The sequence below is a fragment of the Macaca nemestrina genome, chromosome 9, assembly GCF_043159975.1.
Source record: "Macaca nemestrina isolate mMacNem1 chromosome 9, mMacNem.hap1, whole genome shotgun sequence".
NCBI lineage: Eukaryota > Metazoa > Chordata > Mammalia > Primates > Cercopithecidae > Macaca > Macaca nemestrina.
In genome coordinates, this window is record NC_092133.1 from 61,340,481 (window position 1) to 61,359,962 (window position 19,482).

At 34.5% G+C, this 19,482-nt stretch overlaps 1 protein-coding gene across 1 annotated transcript; it reads left to right on the forward strand.

Moving 5' to 3' along the window:
- The first annotated feature begins 7,804 nt into the window (after positions 1-7,804).
- On the forward strand, positions 7,805-8,261 carry LOC105466147 (large ribosomal subunit protein uL24-like). Its single transcript, XM_011715122.3, has one exon. The coding sequence runs from the start codon at positions 7,824-7,826 to the stop codon at positions 8,259-8,261; it is 438 nt and encodes a 145-aa protein (XP_011713424.1). The 5' UTR covers positions 7,805-7,823.
- Positions 8,262-19,482: the final 11,221 nt, after the last annotated feature.

Sequence of the window (19,482 nt, forward strand, 5' to 3'; positions counted from 1 at the left end):
GCTTGTTCTGTCCTATGATGAGTTCAGCATACCATGTGTATTTAGTTCAGACTTAAAAAAAAAAAAAACCTTTTCTTAGGTTTAAGGCTACATGTGCAGGTTTGTCATATATGTAAACTGCATGTCCTCGGGTTTGGTGTACAGATTATTTCATCACCCAGGTAATAAGCGTAGTACTCGATAGGTAGTTTTTGGATCCTCGCTTTCTTTCCACAATCAGTCCTCAAGTAGGTCTTGGCATCTGTTGTTTCCTTCTTTATATCCATAGGTACTTGATGTTCAGCTCCCACTTATAAGTGAGAAAATGTGATATTTAGTTTTTTCCTCCTGTGTTAATTTACTTAGGATAATGGCCTACAGCTCCATCCATATTGCTGCAAAGGACATGATCTCAATCTCTTTTATGGCTGCATAGTATTCCATGGTGTATATGTGGTATATTTTCTGTATCCAGTCTATCATTGATTGATTCCATGTCTTTGCTGTTGTGAATAGTGCTGTGATGAATGGTGCATGTATCTTTATGGTAGAACGATTTATATTCCTTTGGGTATTTACCAATAATGGGGATTGTTCGACTGAATGATAATTCCTTTTTAAGTTATTTGAGAAATTGCAAAACTGCTTTCTACAGTAGCTGAACTAATTTACATTCCTAACAGCAGTGTGTAAGTGTTTCCTTTTCGCCACAACTTTGCCAACATCTGTTATTTTTTGACTTTTTAATAATAACCATTTTAGCTGGTATGAGATGGTACCCCCCTGTGGTTTTGATTTGCATTTCTCTAATGACTAGTGATGTTGAGCATTTTTTCATATACTTGTTGGCAAAGTATATGTCTTTTTCTTTTTTTTGAGATGGAGTTTTACTCTTTTTGCCCAGACTGGAGTGCAATGGTGCGATCTCAACTCAGTGAAACCTTCGCCTCCCTGGTTCAAGCAATTCTCCTGTCTCAGCCTCCTGAGTAGCTGGGATTACAGGCTAATTCTTGATATTTTTAGTAGAGATGGGGTTTCACCATGTTGGTCAAGCTGGTCTGGAACTCCTGACTTCAAGGTGATCCACCCGTTCTGGCCTCCCAAAGTGCTGGGATTACAGATGTGAGCCACCACATCCAGCTGTGTATGTCTTTTTTTGAGAAGTAACTCTTCATGCCGTTTGCCCACTTTTTGTTTGTTTTTTGCTTGTAAACTTAAGTTCCTTATAATTCTGAATATGATACTTTTGTCAGATGCATAGTTTACATATATTTTCTCTCATTCTGTAGATTGTCTGTTTAATCTGTTGATAGCTTCTTTTGCTGGGCAGAAGCTCTGTAGTTTAATTAGGTCTCATTTGTCTTTTTTTTTTTTTTTTTTTTTTTTTTTTTGAGACAGGCTGGAGTGCAGTCATGCAATCATGGCTCACTGCAGCCTTGACCTCCTGGACTCAATCAATCCTCCCACCTCCACCTCCCAAGCAGCTGGGATTAAAGGTATGCACCACCACGCTGGACTAATTTTTGTATTTTCTGTAGACATGAGGTTTCACCATGTTGCCTAGGCTGGTCTCAAACTCTAGGGCTCAAGCAATCCACCTTAGCCTCTTAAAGTGTTGGGATTATAGGCATGAGTTCCCACACATGTCCCAATTTTTGTTTTTGTTGCAATTACTTTTGACATCTTCATCATGAAATCTTTGCCAGGTCCTATGTCCAGAATGCTACTTCCTAGGTCATCTTCTAGGGGTTTTATAGTTTTAGGTCTTATATTTAAGTCTTTAATTCATCTTGAGTTGGTTTACATACATGGGGTGAGGAAGAGGTCCAGTTTTAATCTTCTGCATATGGCTAGCAAGTTTTGCGCATCAGTTATTGAATAGAAGAGAGTCCTATCTCCATTGCTTGTTTTTACAGACTTCATCAAAGATCAGATGGTTGTAGGTGTTCGGCTATATTTCTGGGCTCTCTATTCTGTTCCATTGGTCTATGTGTCTGTTTTTCTACTAGTACCATGCTGTTTTGGTTACTGTAGCCTTGTACATAGTTTGAAGTTGTGTAGCCTGATGGCCTCAGCTCCGTTCTTTTTGCTTAAGATTGCATTGGCTATTTGGGCTACTTTTTGGTTTTATATGAATTTTAGAAATTTTTTAATTCTGTGAAGAATGTCATTGGTGGTTTGATAGGAATAGTATTAAATCTATGAATTACTTTGAGCAATATGGCCACTTTAACAATATTGATTCTTCCTATCCAAGAACATGAAATATTTTTCCATTTGTTTATGTCATCTCTAATTTATTTGATAAGTAAATAAATTAGAGGTCTTTCACCTCCTTAGTTAGCTGTATTCCCAGGTATTTTATTCTTTTTTTTACCTCTTGTGAATGTGATTTTTATTCATGATTTGGCTCTCAGATGTGTTTGTGTATAGGAATACTATGAATTTTTGTACATTGGTTTTGTATGCTGAAACTTTGCTAAAGTTCTTTATCAGATCAAGACACTTTTGGGCAGAGACTATGGGGTTTTCTAGGTATATAATCATATCATTTGCACAAAAAATAGTTTGACTTCCTTTCTTCTTATTTGGATGTCTTTCATTTATTTTTCTTGCCTAATTGTTCTGGCCAGGACTTCCAGTATTATGTTGAATAGGACTGGTGAGAGACGGCATCCTTGTCTTGTAGTGACTTTCAAAGGGAATGCTTCCAGCTTTCATATTTTCAGTACGATGTTGGCTGTGGTTTGTCATAGATGGATTTTATAATTTTGAGCAATGTTCCTTCAATGCCTAGTTTGTTGAAGGTTTTTAACATAAAGGGATGTTGAATTTTATTACAAGCTTTGTCTTCATTTATTGAGATAATTGTGGCTTTTGTTTTTAGTTCTGTTTATGTTATGAATCTTATTTACTATTTGTGTATGTTGAACCAACCTTGCATCCCAAGTGTAAAGCCTACTTGACCATGGTGGATTAGGTTTTTCATGTGCTACTGAATTCAGTTTGCTACTGTTTTGTTGAGGATTTTGGCATCTATATTCAACAAGGATGTTGGCCTGGAGTTTTCTATTTTTTTGGTGTGTTTCTGCCAGATATTGGTACTGAGGTGATGCTGACTTCATAGAATGAGTTAGGGAGTAGTCTCTCTCTCCAATTCCATTTTTTTGGAATAGTTTCAGTAGAACGCTACCAGCTCTTTTTTATATGTCTGGAAGAATTCAGCTGTGAATCTGTCTCGTCCAGGCCTTTTTTTGGTTGGCAGGCTTTTTTATTACTGATTCAATCTCAGAACTCATTATTAGTCTGTTCAGATTTCTTCCTAGTTTAGTTTTTGGAGTTTGTATGTGTCCAGAAGCTTGTCTTCTTCTTCTAGATTTTCTGGCTTGTGTGTGTAGTGGTATTTATAGTAGTCTCTGGGATTTTTTGTTGTATTTCTGTGTGGTCAATGGCAACATCTGCTTTGTCATTTCTAATTGTGTTTATTTGACTCTTCTCTTTTTCTTTATTAATCTAGCTAACACTCTATCTGTCTTATTAATTTTTTTCAAACAACGAACTCCTGACTTCATTGATCTTTCATATGGTTTTTCATCATAAAGACAGAAAAATGCTGTAGCATTTTTCAGTATAGTATGCTTTATTTAAAAATGACATTCAGTTTTACAGATGTATCTATCACATTTTATTTATATTTGGATCCATTTTTAAGCATTGTGTATTTCCTCTTTTGGGCTATTATAAAGCTATTGTAAACATTAATGTATACATTTTTGTATGAACATATGTTTTTATTTCTTTTGATTATAGACATAAAAATAAATTTCTGGGCAATATGATGCTTAATATTTTGAGAAACTGCCAAACTGATTCCAGCATGGCCACATCATTGACAATTGTGGGGCATTCCCATCATTTCCTATCTCAGTTTTCTTTAGTTTCTCTCTGATTTTAGTTTTCTCTCTGATTTTGGTTACTTCTTGTCATATATCAGCTTTCCGATTGATTTGTTCTTATTTCTCTCATTCCTCTAGCTGTGATAATAGGTTGTTACTTTGAGCTCTTTCTAATTTTTTGATGTTGACATTTACTGCTATAATTCTCCCTCTTAATACTGCCCTAGCTGTGTCCCATCCCAGAGATTCTGGTATGTTATTAATTTCAAATAATTTTTTGATTTCTACCTTAGTTTCATTACTTATCCAAAAGTCATTCAGGAGCAGGTTATTTCATTTCCATGTCATTATATGGTTTTGAGCAATTTTCTTAGTATTGATTTTTTATTTTCCTTGCACTGTGTTCAATTGTGTTTGGTATGATATCAGGTTTTCTGAATTTGCTGAGGATTGTTTTATGTTTGATTGTTGTGTGGTCAATTTTAGAGTATGTGCCATGTCCAGATGAGAAGAATGCATACACTGTTGTCTTTTGGTTGCATGCTCTACAGATATCTATTAGACCCATTTGGTCAAATGTCAAACTCAGGTTCTGAACATCTTTATTATTTTCTACCTCTATGATCTGTCTAACACTTTCAGTGGGTGTTGAAGTTTTCCACTATTTTTATGTGGTTACCTAAGTCTCTTCCTAGTTCTTTATGAATCTGAGTGATCCTGTACTGGGTGTGTGTATAGGATATTTAGATCTTGTTGAAATGAGCTCTTTACCATTATGTAATTTCCTTCTTTGTCTTTTCTGATCTTTGTTGGTTTAAAGTCTGCTTGTCTGAAATTAGGATAGAAATCCCTGCTTTTTTCTGTTTTCCATTTGCTTGGTAGATTTTTCTCCATCCCTTTTCATTGAGCCTATGGGTATCAATGCATGTGAGATGGGTCTCTTGAAGACAGCATACTGTTGGGTCTTGTTTCTTTATCCAAGTCGAAACTCTACACCTTTTAATTGGGACAATTAGTCCATTGACATTCAAGGTTAGTATTGATATGTGCAGATTGTTCCTGTTATATTGTTAGCTCTTTATTATACAGACTTGACTGTGTGATTGCTTCATAGTGTTACTGGTCTATGTACTTAAGTATGCTTTTGTAGTGATTCCTTCCCATGTTTGGTGTTCCCTTTAGGACCTCCTGTAAGGAAAGTCTGGTGGTAATGAAATCCCAGCATTTGCTTGTCTAAAAATGATCTTATTTCCCCTACACTTATAAAGTTTAATTTGGATATGAAATTCTTGGTTGAAAATAATTTTCTTAGTAATTCAAAATGTAGGCACAATTTTACTTCATGTCTCTTTAGTCTCCTGTTATCTGTAATGGTTTTTTGGTCTTTTCTTGTCTTCCATAACCTTAACACTTGAAAAGAACTAGTCAACTATTTTGTAGACTAGGACTTATCCATATTTTATCATGATTAGACTGGGATTATGAGTTTTAAAAAATTACAAAGGTGAAGTGCTCTGCTTATCATATTATATCAGGGGTACAGAATATCAACATAATTTAATCCTGGTGACATTAACTTGAATCACTTGGATAATATGCCATCTACCAGGTGTTCTCCATTGCAAAGTTACTGTTTTCCCTTTCCATTCTCTGTGTGTTAAAAATAGTCACTAAGTCCAGTTTGCACTCAAGAAAAGGGGTATTTAAGTTCACTTGCAAGAGAGAGAAATACGAAATTATCTGTGGACCTATGTGGGCAGATCACAAGGTCAGGAGATTGAGACCATCCAGGCTAACACAGTGAAACCCCATCTCTACTAAAAATACAAAAATTAACTGGACATGTTGGTGCACACCTGTAGTCCCAGCTACTCAGGGAGCTGAGGCAGGAGAATTGCTTGAATCTGGGAGGTGGAGGTTGCAGTGAGCCAAGATTGTGGCACTGCACTCAAGCCTGGATGACACAGAGAGACTTCATCTCAAAAAAACAAAAACAAAAACAAACAAACAAAATATTTTGTTTCTTCTTAACATTTTGCCCACTAATTTTTACATTTTTTATTTAATTTACCTGCAGCATCTGTTTCTGTGATTCTCTTCTCCATTTATAATTTGGAATTATTTTGTAAGAAATAATTCATCCACATTTCTTTACTCAATCAGTCATTTATATCAGTAGAATCATAGATATTTACTTTAGTCTATGGTCATAATCTAATATATAATATTTATTTTGCTTTCAAATTCTTCTAACATGGGCCATTAGGAACTTTTTCTAACTGGTTCATGTATTTTTTCAACATGTATCTGTTCTTTCATTTTTTGAAGCACTTTCTTTAGACCTTTTAGTTTTCTGACATTACAAGATGCCCCAGGTTCATCTTATATTCCCCTTTTCCCACTCTACCTAAAACCTGCCATTTCTCCAAGGAGCTCTGGCTTTTTTCCCAAAAAATTGTATTTGGAAATCGAAATCATAGGTTTACACAGCTATCTCCTAGTCTAGTCTAGTGTCAAAGGGTTTATTCTACTATTACTCTAGTGGTTATTTGTAACTTCCTTCTGACAGTGATTATTTCATTCTCATTATCTACAAATATTTGCTTATTCTTTCAACCCTTATATACAAGAAAGTATATAATTATATAATCATATACAAGAAAGATATATTCAGAATTGTTATTCTGTAAATATGTAAGAAATACCTTTAGCAACCAGAGTACAGTGTTTTTGTAGAATTCTTTTTGTCTGTGGAATCAAGTCAAACACAGCATTCCAAAGTGACTCAGGTCAGCTATTTTTTTCCAGCCCCTTCAGAGTGGTTATGTCATCCTTTTACAATACAGCTAGAATAATTTGTCACAGTCACATTCCACCTTGAGTTTCTCAGACTTTCTGTTTTTATCATTTTTTTTTTTTAATTTGCACATAGTAGGGTTCACTCTTTATGTTATGCAGCTCTATAGAGTTTGGAAAATGCATAGAACCATGTATCCACCACTACAGAACTTTGCACAACTGTTCTATTATCATTAAAATTTATCTGTGTGATGTCTTTGTAGAAAACATCTCTCCCCTTCCCAATCTTGGCAACTGCTGAATTTTCTTTCATTGTTCTTACAGTTTTGAGTTTTCTAAATGTCATATAAATGGAATTTTTAAATATATAGATTTTTGTGTCTGGCTTCTATTATTTACCAAAAAACATTTTGAGTTACAATTTTCTTGATTCAATCAATGATATGTTCCTTTTTATTTCTACCTGTGTTCCATTTTGTGAATATACTCCAACTTGCTCATCTACACACATCTGCTGAAGGATACCTGGGTTGTTTCCAGTATTTGGTGACTAAGAACAAAGTTGTATAAACATTCACCTGGGCCTCTTTAAACTGATGTATTAAGATGTAATTCACTCATGTAACGTATAAAATTTAATAGATTTTTAGTATACTCAGAATTGTACAACAGTCACCACAATCCATTTTAGAAAATTTCCATCATGCCATAAAGAAGTCCCATGCTCATTAGTAGCCACTCCTCATTTACTCCTAACCACGCTGCCCTAGGCAACTACGGATCTACTTCTGTCTACGGATTTACCTATCCTGGACATTGTATACAAAACATGGTCCTTTAAGTGGTTTTTCTCACTTAGTATAACGTTTCCAAGGATCATCCATGCTGTAGCATTTTTCAGTATATTATGCTTTATTTAAAAATGCAATTCAGTTTTACAGATGTACCTATCACATTGTATTTATATTTTGATCTATTTTTAAGCATTGTGTATTTCCACTTTTTGGCTGTTATAAATAATGCTATTGTAAACATTCATGTATACATTTTTGTGTGAACATATGTTTTTATCTCTTTTGATTATAGACATAAAAAATAAATTTCTGGCTCTTCCCTTTTGCGGCCATCACCGAAGCGGGAGCGGCCAAAATGCAGTTTAATCCCTTTGTGACTTCCTACCGAAGCAAGAATCGCAAAAGGCATTTCAATGCACCTTCCCACATTCGCAGGAAGATTATGTCTTCCCCTCTTTCCAAAGAGCTGAGACACGAGTACAACGTGCCATCCATGCCCATCCGAAAGGATGATGAATTTCAGCTTGTACGCAGACACTATAAAGGTCAGCAAATTGGCAACGTAGTCCAGGTTTACAGGAAGAAATATGTTATCTACACTGAATGGGTGCAGCGGGGAAAGGCTAATGGCACAACAGTCCACGTAGGCATTCACCCCAGCAAGGTGGTTATCACTAGGCTAAAACTGGACAAAGACCGCAAAAAGATCCTTGAACGGAAAGCCAAATCTCTCCAAGTAGGAAAGGAAAAGGGCAAATACAAGGGAAAAACAATTGAGAAGATGCAGGAATAAAGTAATCTTATATACAAGCTTTGATTAAAACTTGAAACAAAAATAAATAAATAAATAAATTTCTGGGTAATATGATGTTCAATATTTTGAGGAACTGCCAAACTGATTCGAATGCAGCCACATGATTGACCATTGTGGGACATTCCCATCATCTCTAAGACATTTCCATCATTTCTGTATGGGTTACACTGGAAGATTCAATTCTCTTAATATATCAATTATTCTCAATTTAGTATATAGATTAACATAATTATAATCCAAACTTCCATCAAGTTTTTTTGTGATTTTTAAAAATCTGATTATAAAATATATAAGAAAAAATAAACTAGGATAGCCTTTTTTTCTTTTTTTAAAAAAAAAGAAAAAGAAAAAGTTGGAGAACTAACACTTCATAATTTTCAGATTTACTGTGAATCTATAGTAATTAAGAAAATGTGATACTGGCAAAAGGATTGCACATAGATCCATGAAACAGAATAGAGAGCCAGGAAATAGACCCAGCCAAATATAGCCAACTATTTTGTAAAAAAAGGTGTAAAGAAAATTCACTGAAGGAAGATTGTCTTCTAGACAAACGATAATGAATAAATCGTATGTCCATATGCAAAAAAGGGAAAAAGAAAAGTCAACCAATACTTCACATATTATACAAAGTTAACACAAAATAAATCGTAGCTCTAAATTCAATATGTAAAATTATAAAACTTCCAGAAAAAGAAAAATATTTGCAACTTTGTGTTTAGCAATGAGGTACAGATACAACACCAAGGCTATGATTTTTAAATAAAAATTTGATAAATCGGAGTTTATTTAAACGTGTTTAAGTCTTGCTCTGTGAAAGGCACAGTTATGGCAATTCAAAGGCAAGTCACATATTGGAAGAAAATGTTAGCAAATATGTTACGGAAAAACATCCTTTTTTAGAATCAACTTTATGAATGTACAATTTAAATATCATATCATTCAACCAATGTAAATGTAAAATTAAATGACTTTAAATAAATTTCTAGATTTGTGCAACTATCGCCTCAATCCAGCTTAATAATGTTTTTATAAACCCCCAAATTACTCCCAGCCTTTTGCATTCAATCCCTACTCCCATCCCCAGTTCCAGGCAACCAGTTATCTACACTGTCTCTATAAACTTGATTTGTGGGGGCATTTTTCATTCTTATTTACATACGATATTTTTATAATATATAGTCTTTTGTGTCTGGCTTTTTTCACCTAGCATAATGTTTCTGAAGATCATCCATCTTATGGCATGAATCTGTAACAATATTTCAATTATTTTTATTGCTGAATAATATTCCATCCTATGGATATAGCACCTTACGTCTATCCATTCACCACTACCACTAACTTTCACTATATAAACTTTGTATGTCTTTTGTTAAATTTATTTCTAGTAATTGATATCTCCTTACACTATTAAAAACAAAAGGTTTTTAAACGGATTTTATTTTCAGATTATTAGTTGATAATATATAAAAATACAATTGATTTTTCCTGTTCCATAATTAATATATAAATATAGATCTTATATCCTATGAGCTTGCCAAACTCTTTATTGACAATAATAATGTAATCTTAGATTTTTTTGGATTTCCTATATAAAAGATTAGGCTATATAAGAATAAAATCAGTTTTACTTCTTTTCTTAAATTTGAGCGCCAGTAAGTTGTGTTTCTTTGTTGTTGTTGTTTCCTTGTTGTTTTTGCTTTATTACATGTGGTAGACTCTTTGGCACAATGTTGAATAAAAGTGGTAAGAGCAGACATCCTTAGCTTGTTCCACATTCGTCTTTCACTATTAATTATGGTGCTAGTGACAGGTTTTTGTGGATTTCCTTTGTCAGCTGAAAGAAGTTCCCTTTTACTCCTAGTATGTTAAGAATTTGTATTATAAATAGATGTTCTATTTTTGGTAAATGTTTCCTTCTGAATCTATTGAGATTACCATCTGCTTTTGTCCTTTGTTCTATTAGTATGGTGTGCTACATGAATTGATTTGGGGATGTTAAATCAACCTTGCATTTCTAGGATAAATAATACTTGTTTATTTTGTATAATCCTTTTGATGTGTTGATGATTCATTTTGCTAATGTTTTGTTAGGGATTTCTGGGCTTATGTTGTTAAGAAGTATTGATCTCTAATTTTTTTTATTCGTGGGTTATTGAACTGCCTTTCTTTTTATCAGTGTGATCATAAATGAGTGGGGAAATGCTCTCTCCACTTTCTGAAACAGTTTACAAAGCTGATATTATTTGTTTCTTAAATATTTGATGGAATTCACAATGAAGTCTTTAAGGTATAAAATTTCCTTTGCAGGAATACTTTGTTCTAAATTTAATGTATTTACTTGTTATAAATAAACCCATATTTATTATTGCTTATTTATTTATTTATTTATTTATTTATTTATTTATTTATTGAGACAGAGTCTCTCTGTTGCCCAGGCAGCAGTGCAGTGGTGCAATCTCTGCTCACTGCAACCTCCGCCCCCTGGGTTCAAGTGATTCTTGTGCCTCAGCCTCCTGAGTAGCTGGGATTACAGGCGCGAGCCACCACTCTTGACTAATTTTTTATTTTTATTGGGCCAGTGGGATTTCCCCATATTGGCCAGGGTGGTTTGAATTCCTGGCTTCAAGTGATCAGTGCTCCTTGGCCTCCCAAAGTGTTGGGATTATAAGCATGAGCCAACACACTTGGCCTATTATCACTTTTTAAATCAGTTTTGGTAATGGTTTTGTTATTCTAGGCATTCTTCAGTTTATATAAGTACTATAATATGTAGACATAAATTTATTCTCAATACTACCTTAAAATATTTTTAGTTACTTATAGTCAGTGCAGTGTTCCTTCTTTCATTCCTAATTTTAGGAATTTTTGTCTTATTGTCTTTGTCAATCTGCCTAAACATTTGTCTATTTTTCATATATTTTTAAACAACTGACTTTCAGTTTCACTTATTTTTCTATTGTTTTCTGTTGTTATTTCACTAATTTACACCTGATCTTTACCACTTTGCTTCGACTTCCTTTAGTTTGTTTTCCTTTTTTTTTTTTTTTTTTTTAATTATACTTTAAGATCTGGGATACATGTGAAGAATGTACAGGTTTGTTATATAGGTATACATCTGCCATGGTCATTTGCTTTACCCATCAACCTGACATCTACATTAGATATTTCTCCTAATGCTATGCCTCCCCTAGTCCCACACCCCCTGACAGGCCGTGGTACGTGATGTTCCCCTCCCTATGTCCATGTGTTCTCATTGTTCAGCTTCCACTTATGAGTGAGAACATGCAGTGTTTGGTTTTCTGTTTCTGTGTTAGTTTGCTGAGAATTATGGTTTCCAGCTTCATCCATGTCCTTGCAAAGGATGTGAATTCGACCCTTTTTATGACTGCAGAGTATTCCATGGTGTATACGTGCCACATTTTCTTTACCCCGTCTATCACTGATGGGCATTTGGGTTAGTTCCAAGTCTTTGCTATTGTGAATAGTACTGCAATAAACATACATGTGCATGTGTCTTTATAGTAGAATGATTTATAATCCTTTGAGTTTATACCTAGTAATGGGATTGCTGGGTCAAATGGTATTTCTGGTTCTAGATCTTTGAGGAATTGCCACGCTGTCTTCCACAATGGTTGAACTAATTTACACTCCCACCAACAGTGTAAGCATGTTTCTATTTCTCCACATCCTCTTCAGCATCTGTTGTTTTCTGATTTTTTAATAATTGCCATTCTAACTGGTATGAGATGGTATCTCATCGTGGGTTTGATTTGCATTTCTCTACTGACCAGTGATGATGCACTTTTTTTCATATACTTTTTGGCCACTTAAATGTCTTCTTTTTGAGAAGTGTTTGTTCATATCTTTTGCCCACTTTTGACGGGGTTGCTTTTTTCTTGAAAATTTGTTTAAGTTCCTTGTAGATTCTAGATATTAGCCCTTTGTCAGATTAATAGACTGCAAAAATTTTCTCCCATTCTGTATGTTGCTTGTTCACTCCGATGATAGTTTCCTTTGCTGTGCAGAAGCTCTTTAATTAAATTAGATCCCATTTGTCAATTTTGGCTTTTGTTGTCATTGCTTTTGGTGTTTTAGTCATGAAGTCTTTGCCCATGCCTATGTCCTGAATGGCATTGCCTAGGTTTTTCTTGTAGGGTTTTTATGGTTTTAGGACTTATGTTTAAGTCTTTAATTCATCTTGAGTTAATTTTTGCATAAGTTGTAAGGGAAGGGTTCAGTTTCAGTTTTCTGCATATGGCTAGGCAGTTTTCTCAACACCATGTATTAAATAGGCAATCCTTTCTCCATTGCTTGTTTTTGTAAGGTTTGTCAAAGATCAGATGGTGGTAGATGTGTAGTGTTATTTCTGAGCTCTCTGTTTTGTTCCATTGGTCTAGACATCTGTTTTGGTACCAGTACTATGCTGTCTTGGTTACTGTAGACCTGTAATATAGTTTGAAGTCAGGTAGCATGATGCCTCCAGCTTTGTTCTTTTTGCTTAGGATTGTCTTGGCTATACAGGCTCCTTTCTGGTTCCCTATTACATTTAAAGCAGTCTTTCTAATTCTGTGAAAAAGCCAATGGTAGCTTGATGCAGATGGCATTGAATCTATAAATTACTTTGGGCAGTATGGCCATTTTCACGATATTGATTCTTCCTATCCATGAGCATGGAATGTTTTTCCATTTGTTTGTGTCCTCTTTTACTTCCTTGAGCAATGGTTTGTAGTTCTCCTTGAAGAGCTCCTTCACATCCATTGTGAGTTGTATTCCCAGGTATTTTATTCTCTTTGTAGCAATTGTGAATTGGAGCTCCCTCATAATTTGGCTCTCTGATTGTCTATTATTAGTGTATAGGAATGCTTGTGATTTTTGCATATTGATTTTGTATCCTGAGACTTTGCTGAAGTTGTTTATCAGCTTAAGGAGATTTGGGGCTGAGATGATGGGTTTTCTAAATATACAATCATGTCATCTGCACACAGAGACAATTAGACTTCCTCTCTTCCTATTTGAATATCCTTTATTTCTTTCTCTTGTCTGACTGCCCTCGCCAGAGCTTCCAATATTATGTGGAATAGCAGTGGTGAGAGAGGGCATCCTTGTCTTGTGCCAGTTTGCAAAGGGAATGCTTCCATCTTATGACCATGCAGTATGATATCGGCTGTGGGTTTTTTCATAAATAGCTCTTATTATTTTGAAATACATTCCATCAATACCTAGTTTATTGAGAGTGTTTTGCATGAAAGGCTGTTGAATTTTATCGAAGGCCTTTTCTGCATTTATTGAGATAATCATGTGGTTTTTGTCATTGGTTTTGTTTATTTGATGGATTATGTTTATTGATTTGTGTATGTTGAACCAGCCTTGCATCCTGGGGATGAAGCCCACTTGATCATGGTGGATAAGCTTTTTGATGTGCTGCTCGATTCGGTTTGCCAATATTTTATTGAGGGTTTTCTCATCGATTTTCATCAAGGATATTGACCTGAAATTACCCTTTTTTGTTGTGTCTCTGCCAAGTTTTGGTATCAGGATGATGCTGGCCTCATAAAATGAGTTAGTGAGGAATCCCTTTTAGGTAACTGGTTTGAGATTTGAAAAAAATATATACATATTTAGAGTTAAATTTTTCCACCAAGCACTGTTTTAACTGCTTCCAGTTACTCTTGATGTGGTGTTTTTGTTTACATTTAATTCCAAATATATTCTAATTCTCCTTTTGATTTTTTTCTTTAACCTATAGTTTATTTAGAAGTATGTCACTTGATTTCCAAATATGTGGGGCTTCTAAGATTTCTTTCTATTGCAGAGTCTAGTTTCATGGCTCTCAAAGAACATTTGCATTATTTCAATTTTTAAAAATTTATTGAGACTAGTTTTATGCCCTAGCACATAGCATATCTTGGAAAATGTTATATGTGTGCTGGAAAAGAATGTATGTGCTGTGCTGTAGGAATTGGATAAAGTGTTCTATAAATGTCAGTTTGACATCTGTAGAGCAGATCTAGTTAGTAGGTCAAGTTTTTGATATTGTTGAAGACTTGTTTATCTTTGCTAATTTTCTGTCCAGTTGTTCCAACAATTGTTGAAATTAGTGTATTGAAATCCCCAATTACTATTGTTAATTTGTCTATTTAAGCATAGTTTTGAACCTATCTAAAATATGTAATTTGCTTGTTACTTGCTATTAAACGGAATTACTATAATCTGTTGTATTTTCCAAATTTTTATATATGCCTATGCAATGTTATGCCTCTTCTCTTTCATTTTAAAATAATCACAAACATAATTGTTTAAATAAGAGTGGAGGTACAGTACAAAGAGGTTTGATTTCCTTTTTTTAAAAAAATGGACCCTATTAGAGAACATTTCCACCTTGATGGTCCATCATCCCAAAATACTTTTGCATGTTTCTCTTAGTTATTTACCCAAATAGCCCTAGTTCCTTTTAGTGGGAAATAATATTTAGAAAACAGTGCTTAGAAAATCGTATTTTTGAGCATATAGAGATTCTTTCCACTCTACTCAGGCTCTGATATTTCACATCAGCCCCCTGGAAATGGACTTTGACCTTGCGTGCTGGGTTAACACACCTTAAAGAACACACTTCTTCCAGTGGTTGGGCTGGACTCTCTACACCAGGTTGACCCTCATGTAGGAATATCAGATTTAAATAAAAACAACAAAATGTTTAGTAAAATTTTAATTCATATAAGCTAATTATTTTTATATGAGTTTACCCCAAATATTGCCCAGGACATAATTATACAAAGATTTTCAGAAATTTAAATTGAACGGAGGATTTTGTATTTTGTTTGCTAAGTCAGGCAACCCTACCCTCACGTAGATGTCCAGCTCAGCCACCTTTGCTTCTTACACGCTGCTCTGGCCACCAAGTGGGCCTCCCCGTGTATTGTCAAATTTCCTTAGGCAAAAAACAACCATCACTTAACTCAAAATTTCTAAAGTAAGCTAGAGAATCTAATATAGAAGTGTTCTAAAATTATGCATTAAAAATAGAGCAAAGATTTTGTGAATGTGTGATTTTACAGTTTTTTTTGTACAAGGAGCTAGTCTCTTCAGATTTCTCATCGCTTTACTTCATAATCTCACCTATGCTCCTGATGCATGGTACTACTCATAAGTGTGCAAGCGTTTCCTTCTCTTTACATTCTTGCCAACACTTGTTGCTTGTCTTTTGATAATAGCTGTCCTGATGGGCATGAGGTAATATGTCACAATTGTTTTGATTTGCATTTCTGCAGTGATACAGAATAAAACAGTTGTTACAAGGAGCAGGGTTGGGGCAGAGAGAAAATGAAAACACGGTAGGGTCCAAGGACACAAAGTAGCAAAGGTGTAGGATGAACAAGTCTAAAGATCTAGTGTACACAATGAGAACTGTAGTTAATAATAGCATATTGTATTCAGGGTTTTTACTAAATGAGTAAATTGTAGCTGCTCTTGCCACCAGGAGGAAAAATTGGGTAACTATGTGAGATGATGGATACGTTAACATGTTTCACTACAGTAATCATTTTACTATATATATGTGTCTCATACATCATGTTGTATACCTTGCTTATATGTTATATATGTTTTAAATATATACACATATATATATACTAGGGATATACACATATACATATCCCTAGTATATAATATATATCGAACAGGGGCATATATATACACTTACTCAGAAGGGTAACAATAAAATTTAAGTCAATAATTTATACACTCCCAATGGCTGAGTGTATGTTTGTGTGTGTGCACACCCACTGTATGTGTAATTGAATGATGGGTTTGGTAGATATGATTATTTAAATCAATGTTTTACATTTACTGAATTAAGGTAATATGTAATTCTTTCTCTAATGACATAGAGTTAGGCCTGTAATGATAAATAAAACATCCACATGGAAACGTAAGTCAGGCAATTACTGAGATGAACTATCCTTTCTGTAACTTTTCAAACTTTTAGGTAATGTTATACCATAATACCACCAGAAAATGGACAATCACAAATATTTTTAAGTTGTTAATCCAAGCTTACAGCAAAGTAAAAACCAGCCTTTCTTTCATTTGTTAAATGCAGAGATATAGTGCCTTTAAAATAATCTACTCACATTTAGCATATTTTTTACGTGAAGAAAATAGTGCTGGCCGGGCGCAGTGGCTCAAGCCTGTAATCCCAGCACTTTGGAAGGCCAAGGCGGGCGGATCACGAGGTCAGGAGATCCAGACCATCCTGGCTAACATGGTGAAACCCTGTCTCTATTAAAAAATACAAAAAATTAGCCGTGCATGGTGGCGGGCGCCTGTAGTCCCAGCACTTTCGGAGGCCAAGGCAGGCGGATCACGAGGTCAGGAGATCGAGACCATCCTGGCCCGTCTCAAAAAAAAAAAAAGAAGAAAGAAAATAGAAAAAAACACTTGTTGAGTGTTTTGGTTTTCTATCTGGTATGTTTAAGCTCTGTCAGACTACTAGATAAGGACTTTACTTATGGATAACCTAATGGCATAATGGCATATTAGTTACATCGTTTTCCTGAAAAATAGTTTGCTTACTGAAAAGGACTCACTTAATACATTTGAATTTGTCTATCACATTTGTAACGCTATGGGACTTACGTCTTTTGTTATCATTTTAGTAGTCAGCAATCTGTGAGAATTTCTTACTTTAAAAAACATTTTTCCTCCTTTCAGCTTCACTGTAATACCCTTGAGGGCAGACTCAAAACCTGTCATTGTTTTTTTTTTATATCCACAAGGCCCTGTAAAGTTAAAGATGTCTGACTCTGTCAATGTCCCTCCCTCAAGGGCAGTTACCATGTTCCATATTGTTAAAAAATAATAATAATTATACACATGCATACACATTCATACATAACAAAAGTATACTATGAGTGATGCAACTCACAAAAGCTTTACCTCTCTCAGTAATTATATATGTGTCCTCAGATTTTCTCAGCTTTGTCTCCTATATACGTGCCTGGTTAGCCCACCTCAGCTACTTGTCTGAGTGGCACATTTCCAGCACTGTTAGTCTGATGGAGGCCAATCTTCAAGTGGGGCGCCCAGTGTCTCCCCTGCTATTACTGCTTTTGCAAAGTGACATTTGCCCACTAGTTGCCAAGAGGCCAGTTGAGACAACCTGAAGATTGGGTAAATATTTATATGGCAAATTTTGACTAATGGGAAGTAGGAAACCATCATCAGACTTACTGACGTATAAATTACCACTCTATTCTTCCACAATGCACCTTGTAGCTTGTCTTGAAGGCTACAGCGACAATAAGTCACCTTCTTTTGCTTCTCATTTTTCTCCCTTTCACTGTATATTTTCCTCATTCTTACTGCCCTGAAAAATTGTTACACCCAATATACGTTAACACTTGATTTTTTTTCTAAAACTCATTTTAAGCTCTATTTCCTCAGAAAGGTAGGCTAGGATACATTTTAAAGTAAGTTATAAGGGTTGGCTGTATTCATATAATTCTGAATCACAACTCTACCTGACATTTGCTTCTGTTTGCTTCTGTTTTCTTTTTTCTTTGACTATCAGCTCAGGTTCTCTGCAGACATAGATGATCTACCATTCTAACTAGCTAATTAATTATTCAGGGACATGAATATTTTAATACACTACTTTTTATTTGATATATTCATTCAAACAAGCAAATAGTAATTAACCTATCATTCAAAAATCGTTTTTTCCTGGACTAGAGATATAACCTAATTATAAAGAAACAAAGGTTAACTCCTGATTTATCAAGCGCGCATGGATGTGTTATGCATTGTCAATAAAAGACATTGACTCTTGATTCAGAATGTAATAATAGTTTCTACAGGGGAGAAAAAGAAAAGCATCATTAATAATTTTTTTTTCTGGTTCCCAATGAGGCTTGAGAGAGAGTTTGTGTTTTTTGACTACAGGTTTCACTTCAGCATTTGATATGTGAAATTGCTAATGTTATTTAAATTTTAGCAGCAAGTCTTTCTTGTCATCTTAGGAGGTAACCTCAGTAAAATAATAAAAAGAGGCAGAATAGCAAACAAAGGTTTAGATTTAGTTGTCACTTGAAGGCCCTCGAGGCCCTGGACATTGTAAAGGTTTCATCGTATATCACATTTCCCTCCTAAATATATTTTTGATGGAAAAGATAAAATTATTTTTACAACTTGGTCTTTAAAAACATTTTGTTAGGTCTTTATAAGCAAAGACATTCTTGGTAAGCAAAGAAAAATGTGATGTATTTGGAAACACTGTATTAATAATTAATGAAGTTAGGTACTATAATTATTGAAATGTAATTAAAGTAATTAATTTTCATTGTTAAGTGCTCTTTTGGTATTCTGGAGTAAACATATATTTTTATGTCACTTATTTAAGTAAGGCCCTGGAAAGCTCACTGACTTGAGGCAGTGTTTTTATAGTATCAAATGAATATAACATCACAACATCATTGCCTGTTCTTTATCATTGACGAAAATTACTGAACAGAAATTAAATGTATTTCAATGCTTAGATTACAACTTGACCAGTATTTAACCAGCCTTTTTTCTACTTGTATCTATGTGGGTTTGTATAAGGTATGAGAAAGACCTAGTCCACACTCTCTTGAAGATTATAATTAATGAGACGAGCTTAACTCAAAATACTAACATTAATATAAAGTAACAATATAATGCTATGCACACAGAATAAATTTTTTAAAGTGTGGAATTTCATTGCCTAATTATTTTCCTGTGAAAGCCATGAATTTATTAGTAGCTAATTCCATATCATACTGATGCACAAGAATAGCAAATAAAACATGCTTTACATTTACTTCCATAGAATATTGTAACTTGCCATGTTGTGAGAAGGGGTTCATGAAAATAAGACTAGGTAATAAAGCATAATAATTACAGATGAATCCTAAGACATCTGAAAGTATTAAAGGCTGATACACTTGAAAATCTAACAATATATATTGTAAGACTTCTGTTTTTTTATGGAAAACCTTTAAAATTCTTGTAAGCTTTGGAAAAGCAGCTAAATTTAGTGAGCTCTCTACTAATTGTTCTCATTTCATCACTTGGCACTAGAGTCTTCCTCATTCAGGCCCTCCAAAGTAGAGTCACGCATGCTGCATATGTTGTGTGGGCACAGCCTGGCTCCACATGCCAAGGCTTTTCTTGTCATGACTCA